Source organism: Hermetia illucens, chromosome 5, assembly GCF_905115235.1.
Source record: "Hermetia illucens chromosome 5, iHerIll2.2.curated.20191125, whole genome shotgun sequence".
Classification (NCBI taxonomy): domain Eukaryota; kingdom Metazoa; phylum Arthropoda; class Insecta; order Diptera; family Stratiomyidae; genus Hermetia; species Hermetia illucens.
Window position 1 is genome coordinate 69,739,412 of NC_051853.1, and position 9,519 is coordinate 69,748,930.

Sequence of the window (9,519 nt, forward strand, 5' to 3'; positions counted from 1 at the left end):
GAAAATCCTATTATATTATTGCACTGACACAAGTAATCGAGGAACCCTCTTAGAAAAACCCCTACTCAAAAAGATGCTCCACTGGCTCCAAAAAAATAATAATTCCGGCCGAGTAAAAATAATTTTTGCAAATGAGTTAACTTTTTGGCTATCTGAAGCGCATTTATCAGATATCAACCCAATGGAAATTTGTTGTGCTTTAATGAGCCTCTAGATACTTGGAAAAATTTAAAAAACAGCAAACCTGCTCAATCTTCTTCTGAAAAAGATACGATGATCATTCACATCAGGGTGTTCAGAGAAATAGACGAAAATGTCCATCGTAAATGCCACGTAATTATCAACAATCGATGAAATTGGGTTACATATCTAACTGGGAATCGCATGTAACAGTCAGATAAGATACTGTTTGTTATGACAGATTGAAAGGTGAACAGATGCGATTTAATGAATTTCAACCAAACATTTCAATTAATTTACAATTTAAATTAAATGGAAAATAACTTAGGATCCCAAAAGTAAATACCATGGTTAGTTCAAGAATTTCACCTTAAATTCAGACACTTTTTCCATTAAAACCGAGCTTACTCGACCCATGTTATCCCCGCTTATAAAATTCCAAAGAGGAAAAAACAATCTGATATACTATTTTAAATCGACATATCCCTAACCAATTGTTCCAATTATACAAGCACCAGTAGATAGTTTACCCAGAATTAATGTTCTCAAAGCGCTTTTCCTCTGGTAATCTCTGCCCATTTAAGCTATCACGATTTCATGTAATATACTGTCGTCTTAATCCTTTCTAAATAGCTCGAACAAAAGTGGTCACAAATCCCATTCGAAATCCTCCAAACTTCGATTAGTACTATCCTCCACCTCTGCAGTCCAAATCGAACAGAAGTTGTAATGAATGCTGAGTAGTTTACGGAGAGGAATAAGTTGTCGAAAAACTTGTAGGCTCCCTAATTTAGCTGCGTCTAGGATTGAGGGACTTTCCGTGAAGCAGCATCATGTGTTACTAAGAAAAGCCATTAGGACTGTCACAAACTTATTTTCAAAATTAAAAGTTGCAGAAAAAATTACGTAGACCATAGAGAGGATGCATCACATCCCCCTTGACCTGAAATGTATGATGAAGTGCACCGTATACCATAATCCCTATTCCCCTGAAATTCCCAACCCGAAGCGCATCCATTTGCGAACAGTACACCGAAATTTGCATGCGTGAAATGCAACCTAACAAGGACGACTTCAGTTCCCTATTCACAAAACTAATTGCACTTAGGGAAATATATTTTATAGAAAGTATATTTATGGTTGCAGGACTGCTGGGTCGAAGAAGCACATGGCCCATGCACAGTTTGCAAAATAGCAGAATCCACAAATTAATTCAATTACCGGCAATAAATTGAGTCTAACGGCACTTACTCTTCCAAACGTACAGATCCATGCATCAGTCCATAGACGTTGCTGTGAAGTTAACACGGACGAAGACCTTTCAAAATTTTACATCGTCCCTACCTGGACAGGATTCTAATAGATCTGTCTATGCTGCAATGGATCTAATTTGCAAAATCCCAAATAGATATCCTTGACAATTAACACTCAATTGTTTGAACTCAAGACGGCCTGCCTCCAGTGGTTTGGACGTAGGGGTACATAGTCCTGTTGTTACCGAAACGAAATGGAGGCATTTCAGGAGTTATTCAATGAACAAAATTGAATTGTTTCTAGAATTTCGGGAAGGATCTGGAAGGTGACCCTTGATTATTCGTGCAGAGTGATTTGTTTGAGAGAAGACAAATATCTCAAGTATTAACAATCAATGCCCCCACACTACAGATTCAGTTGTAACCACATTTGGTTGAAATTCATATCGATCCGCTTGTTCGGAGAATATACAAGTTTAGCTCAACAATGAATAAAGGAGGAAAATTCCAATAGGATACTAATTTCTAGAGACGGAATAGCCTGGGGACTGAGTCAATTTCGTTATTGTTGTCAGAACCAAGTTGCTGATCGAAATAAAATGGACAGTCGTTCTTCAGTCTAGGACAATTCTCAAATGTAACCTTGTTGCTTCATTACTACACTCTCAGCATAGAGGAAGGATTTGGAAAGTGTATTCACATTGAAATAATGAAGTCATCCCTTTGTTTTAAAGATTCGCTTATTGACTATTATTATCACCAAAATATTTTTCAACCCTGCAACGAAAAAATATCAGCTATGGGCATCATATAATTTGTTACTTATCTTGCAATTTCAACTTACAGAAGAGACTTAATAATGGATGTCCGTTCTTATCCGAGACGAGGTTAAAATTTCGTTAGCGTTTTCAGCCCTATCAGTTTCGACTTAAGAATACACCTAAAGTTTTCCCTGCTTGTCGTCAAAAGCAACTAAAAGGGATAGAAATTTGTGGGCTAGCAACATTGGAATTTTGGAACTGTATTGCTACCGAAATGTCAACAACGCCTCGGATAGGGACTGACCTCCGTGACCTTTCTGAAATGTGTGCACGCTCCTCGACAACGATAGCGAAGATCCACAGAATGCTCGCTTTCTCCGCCTCAAGCGGAAATTCCAGTAATATAAGCTGGACATTCTGAGTCTAAAAGAAGTAAGATAGGGGTCTGGAGAGTACTCCTCTCACTCTTACGGAAATGTGTTTTTGTACTTTGGAATGCCAGGTGGTACCCGACGTGAATCCGGTGTCAGATTGTTTCTCTCTTTTGACCTGGCAGCCGGTTTCTGACAGACTTCTGACTGCAACATTCCGCTCCAGGATAAGGAGAATCACAATTGTAAACTGCTATGCACCAACGGAGAAGTATTCCTTTTACGAACAATTACACGGAGTTCAGGAAAGGCTTACTAAAGGCGACATTAGCCCTAACTATGTTGGACTTAAATGGCCCCATAGTTTCTCCCACTATATGGGAAGGTATCAAGTGAACTATGTTAAACTTTGTTCGACTTTCGCTCAATTTTTAGCTCTCGCCTCCGGATGGTAGAATCTAAATGAAAGTGCGATTATATCGATTTTAAATTTTGAAATGAGCTCGGGTGTTACTCGTTATTAATAATGGAATATTTAGGAATGTTGCCATCTTGTTGGAAGTAGTGGGTGAAGTGGGGAAACTGAAAAAAGACAGCAAATTTAACCATCTTAAGACAAATTCGCAACTGTCTTAAGTATAACATATTTGGGGCTATTGTGGTCGTGATGAGTGATCTGAATGCCAAGGTGGGATGCGATAACACCTTGCCCAGACATGTGGTGGGGAGCACGGTCTTGGCTTGCGTGTTGCATCCACCACTTCTCTCAGAGTTGCAGACCTGCGCCCCCCTAAGTTCAACATCGTCCGTTTGTATGGTCCAGCTGCCGTTCGACAGAAGGGGAGCTATGTTGCTGATTGGGCGGCAGATGCACTGAGTAACTGAGCGGCCATCAAAATAGCTCTTTTCCCAGATGATACGGAAGTAGTCAATCACATCCTGTATAGGCATCATAAAATGTGGCAGGTAGCGGAATGGTGGAAGCAGATCGATGAACAGAAGGAGTTAAAGGCTCTGTTGACCATTCAGAGTGATGGCGGGCATGGCGTGCTCGAACTCCGATATCGAGGTAAATTTCAAGAAGTTGAACATAGTGTGCGCCCTGACAAAAGACAATTTGTTATTGCGCTGGTCAGTGAAACAGAAGTTTTGCAGAACCTAATGATTTCAAAAGTATATACAGCATCACGAAAAAATTGTGGTTGCAAATTTTTCGATGGTCCTGTGAAGAACGTTAACGTTGTCATTCATGTTGAGGAGCAACTGGAGGTGGAAAAAACACTTCATCATTGTTCTTAACCATATCATAACCGGTGGGGGTGCTACAATTGTAGATGAAATAGGGTAGATGGAATAGGGTTACTGTAACAAGCGTATACGAACTGAAGGAATTATGTCGAAGATAGTAACAACACCGACGCACCCACAACGTAAAACCAAGTTACCACCACGTATGGTTACGATAAACTCTCCTCCGTTGCCGTTCCTTATCAATGTACTTCAAGTCATCCCTCGAATTTCCTCCACTGTTTATACCACGGAGTTACTCATCAACTATCCTGGGATAATGAGTTCTATTGCATGTCTTTATCCGCAATGGAGAGAGCACCCTTTCTCAATGTGTGACCTATCCGCTGCCACTTCCGTCTTCTTATCAACACATCCGCAGATATCTGACCCGTACACCGGCGAAGGGCTTTATTTCTAATTGTCGTAAGCCAGAGTACTCCACATGAAGCTTTCGCGAAGCAGTGGCTGACTACTCTCATATAGTCGCGTACACAGGACATTGCGACGTAACAGTTTCAACGCTGTTGATACATCGAGTAACGTCAAATTCGGCACTGCCGTCGGTAGAAAGAACACTACCAAAATATACAAGTTCGACGTTCTCGATGTTCTGCCCATAAAAGCAAATAGGAAAAGCGCGATGGCCTGTCGGACTAAGGGCCTTCATACTTTGGACTTGAAATTCTTCTGCGAGTTTACCTAAATGCAGCACATGACATCTTGCACCATCTTGTGTCGCCCTGATAGTAACTATTTTATTAATTTCTCCCTGATATGTGTTTTCCCAGATACACTCCCTGTTGATGGTACTAAATGCCTTATCGAAATTAATTAATCGATCATTGTAGAGACTACAGGGGCTGCACGGAAAAGATTCGCAGAGAGACGGTTAAAACCTGCGGTTTAACTGCGCTTGAACACGTTTCTGCCAAAGGCAATTTCACTTCTATTTGAAGGAGCAAACCTTATCTGCATGTTACAGCAACTTGCCATCCACATGAAGTGGAACTTCACTGGATGTTATACAATTAAAAATCGTGATGAAGTGCCTCTTTCATCTTTTTAGCTGCTCACCCTCGTAATTGGGGAGTCTACCGCTGACATTCTTCACGGAACTATCGGAAGGGTTACGACCACCTGTAAATTCTTTGGTGATGCGGTATACGGTAGCGAAATCGTTGCTATTTGCGGCAGTTGCTTGTTCCGTGACAAACGTAATAATAGAATTCCTTTAGTCGCAACTCATCAAGAATCGCAACTCATCACGAATATAATTTGCATTAAAACAAAGTGACAGTATTTGCCCGTTCAGCAACATTCATCATCATCATCAATGGCGCAACAACCGGTATCCGGTCTAGGCCTGCCTTAATAAGGAACTCCAAACATCCCGATCTTGCGCCGAGGTCCACCTCTGGCGTACGGGCCTACGCCATCGTTCCATCTCAGGCAGGGTCTGCCTCGTCTTCTACCATAGGCAATACCCTTATACACTTTCCGGGGTTGATCATTCTCATCCATACGGATTAAATGATCCGTTCACCGCAACCTGTTGAACCGAATTTTATCCACAACCAGACGGTCATGGTATCGCTCATAGAGTTCGTCGTTATGTAGGCTACGGAATTGTCCATTCACATGTAGGGATTCTTCTCTCGAACGCGGCCAAGAGTTCCCAATTCTTCTTGCTAAAAACCCAAGTCTCCGAGGAATGCATGAGGACTGGCGAGATCATTATCTTGTACAGTAAAAGCTTTGGCCCTGTGGTGAGACATTTCGAGCGAAACGTAAGCTGAAATAGACTCTGTTGGCAGCCAGCAACCGTGCGCGGATTTCATCGTCATAGCTGTTATCGGTTGTGATTTTCGACCCTAGATAGAAAAAATTATCAACGGTCTCAAAGTTGTAGTCTCCTATCTTCATTGTTTTCGTTTGACCAGTGTGGGTCGATGTTGTTCGTTCTTTGATTTTTGGTGCTGACGTTGCCACCATATACTTCGTCTTTCCTTCATTAATGTGCAGCCAAAGATCTCCCGCCGCCTGCTCGATCTGAATGAAGGTAGACTGTACATCTCGGGTTATTCTTCCCATGATGTTAATATCGTCAGCGAGTTGTGTGAACTTGAAGAGGATTTCTTCAGGGCGCAAGACGCACGATAGGGCATCCCCCTGTCTTAGACCGTTGTTGATGTTGAATGGTGTCGAGAGTGATACTGCTGCCTTGGTCAGGGTCAGCCTAGTTCAGCAACATTGTTGATGGATTATGAATGATTGAATTTATGCCAACTGGTTGAATTTATACTAACTTCGTATCGACGGGTCCACTGGCTAACACACGCCATACATTACCATCTTCATTCCGCCTCGAGTTTTACGGTTTCTTCCATGACTGTTAGCACTGGCACCGAAGGGATAATGGCCCTGGTTAAATGACTGCTTCCCACATCTGATTCAATTAGCATGAATCTTAGCACCTATATTCTATTCTAGCTGATGCCTCCTGGGTGGTTTTGGTACTATATTGCACGCTCCTTCTATGTCCAGCAAGGCAGCTAAGGTGTGTGAATTGTGGTATGATGTCCGTTCAATTAAATTAATTGCCTCGGTAAGAGCAATGTCCGTAGATTTTGCTTTGAGGAAGGCATGTTGAGAGTTGAAAAAAAGTGATCTTTACATAATCGTCTACAAGTGGATGTCCGCTATACACTCTAGTATTTTCAATACAAAGGAGGATATAATGATTGGTCTAAAATCTTTCAAGAACTCATAACCCTTTTGCCTGTGTCCAGCACCAAAACTACCCATACTCGTTTTCTGTTGTGTGGTACCTGACCTGCATGACCTTGCAGCCCACTCTCCAATAAGGACACTGATGGCACTCTTCTACAGCTTCATCAAGTCCTTTTATAACCGACAACACTTATGCTTATAGCAAATAATGAAGGCCTCTCTAGCCCTCACCTTGCAATTAGACTGATCATTTCATAATGGTGATAAGGTGTTTTCACTGCGTTTTACTGTGGACGGCGAGTTCGAGGACTTTTTTTTAAAGTTTCAACCTTTGATTTTAGTTCGTATATTATGGGAACACTACCAGAAAGAATATTGGGAAGTTTAGTGCTTATAACCTAACAATATTTCCTCTCTGAACGGATGCTGTCCGGAAGCCGCTGCAGCCTCCATACGAAGGCCCGTACCGTATTCTCAAACGGGGAGACCATTTCTTCCAGCTCGAGATCGGAGGACACCAAAAGGCTGTCTCCTTATCCAGGCTGAAGCCCGTGTGCGCCCCAAATCAACGTCGCGTTCGCTTCGCAGAATGATGGCGAAAGCAGAGCGAGTTCAGTCGCTGAAACCCCTAGGTTCCATCTGGGGACGGACTGATGTGCCTCAGGGACCATATACAATGGGGAAGAGCAACAGCTCTCCGAAGGTCTGCAGATACCCTGTTGCATAGCTTCTGGGGTGGTAAGGAACACACCTTCGAGAAGATAGGGGAACCAGTAGTGTTAATGTGGTGCTGCCCATTGTGCTTCACTGGTCTAGAGAGACTACATTCGGTAGCAATCTGGCTGGATTTTTGGAGGAGTGCCCGAACACGAGAGTTATTAATGTCCTCCAAAAGTTGTTGGGAAGAAATGAGATTCGGCCTGACGTTCTCAATAGTGTCAGATGGCGCGACTTCCAAAGTAATTGTCTTTCCTGTAGAGTCTTCACAAAGATTTGCATACCACCACGGAGTCGAAGTACCAAGTGGAGGGTTGATTCCTTTTGAATGTTATAATCGGAAAGAGTGCGTCCATCTTCCAATAGCTTACCGGCGAAAATAAGACGTTGCTGATTTGGAGGAATTCCTTCCTTGTCTTGGATTTTAGCCTTGACGTTTTCAATAGTATCGAAGGGGTCCACTTCCAATGTAAAGATCTTTCCGGTTCGAGTCTTAACGAAAATTTGCATACCACCTCGTAGACGTAGGACCAAATGAAGAGTTGATTCCTTCTGGATATTCTGAATCAGACAAGGTGTGTCCGTCGTCCAACTATTTACCGACAAAGATTAATCGCTGCTGATCTGGAGGAATTCCTTCCTTGCCCTGAATCTTAGCCTTAACATTCTCAATGGTATCAGATGGCTCAACCTCCAAAGTGATAGTTTTGCCCGTCAAGGTCTTAACGAAGATCTGCTTTTCATTTTGCTTGATTGAAATGTTTATGTCAACTCACTTTTTAACTTCAATTATTTTTTTACATTTCAAAAATCAAGGCCTACTCCGCCACGGAGAACACCGGTGGTGGCATCCGTCAGTCGAATTAACAACATTCAAAATAAATGTCGAATATTGTTAACCCTGCTGCGCCGCAAAGGGAACGAAGGGAGCGAATAGAAAAAGCAAGTTTTAATTATTTCAACTGTTTCATGTTATTGAAATATATTAGGTATACCTATCAACATTTTCATCAAAATGTTATACTCAGACACGCGTTGGCAATCTGATTTTTTTTTTTATACAGACTACTTACGGTTTCATTCAGGCCAGAGGCAACTCATCAGACACTGCCCTTGCTTATGCCCTGGGTGCAACGTGACCAAAGTGGTTAGAGGATGTTGTCCACTTCTTTTTATTAATCCGCAAACACGTCATGGATGCTAATAATAAAATGGAGGGAACTACATCTGCTAACCACTTCAGTCACAATGCTTCTAAGGCAGGGGCAACGTCCGATGAGTTGCTTCTGCCCTGAACGAAACTATAGTGGTCTGTAGAAACCAAAAAGAGAAGCCCATGGACTGGAAAAATGAGGGGCAGTTTCTCTCTAATAGGTCCGCCACCAAGTGGATGGCGGATTAGGGTTCCCTCAATTCCTAACAAAAATCTGTATCAATGTAATTTTTTCAAACGTACCTCTTATGCATATGAATTACTAGAACCTGCATTTACCCTATATCTAATATATGACTTCAAGCGCAGAATAAGCGCGTAATTCTTAATTTTCAATTAGACTTATGCAGAAATGAGTACTTTTTCTACCGAATTTTCAAATGCCATCTGCAGGGTATTTTAGGTCAGCATTGCCATACATATCCGCTTACACAACTCCCCTCAAACTGTCATATTTCAAATCTGACAAATCTACATAATTCAAAATATTCGTAATTGTCACTCAACTCCAAAATGCTAGAAAAACTTAAAGAAGACGTAAATAAAGTCAATCTGGAAGTGAAAAAGTTACAACAATCATTCCATTATGTCTTAAACGACTACGACTATCACCATGAAAATAACGAAAAGACGATTATAGCTCAGAAAAAGTGTATACTCAACGACGTCGAGGGATGGTGCACGGATTTGAAAGAAAACACAGAAACTCTCACTAAACTACTGGAAACGGCAAAAGAAAGGACACGCTTCTACGAGGAGCAGATAAAAAGCATCGCCAAGAAGCATGATATCGACATAAGTGGATTTTTAGCAAAGGATGAATCTGAAGATGTAAACAAAGAGAACGAACAGGAAAAAGAAAACAGGAACGCCGACTGAAAGCAAATTTAGAGAATATTTTATGACTTCGATCGAATTTGTAAATTTATTTTGTATATTTATATTTGATAATAACATTTAAATTGATTTTTTAATGTTTGTTTTTCCGTTAACTCTCGAGCTTG

General features: G+C 41.5%; 1 protein-coding gene across 1 annotated transcript; it reads left to right on the forward strand.

Annotated features, from left to right (window-relative positions):
• The first annotated feature begins 8,961 nt into the window (after positions 1-8,961).
• LOC119658045 lies at positions 8,962-9,489 on the forward strand. Its single transcript, XM_038065287.1, has one exon. The coding sequence runs from the start codon at positions 9,029-9,031 to the stop codon at positions 9,392-9,394; it is 366 nt and encodes a 121-aa protein (XP_037921215.1). The 5' UTR covers positions 8,962-9,028; the 3' UTR covers positions 9,395-9,489.
• Positions 9,490-9,519: the final 30 nt, after the last annotated feature.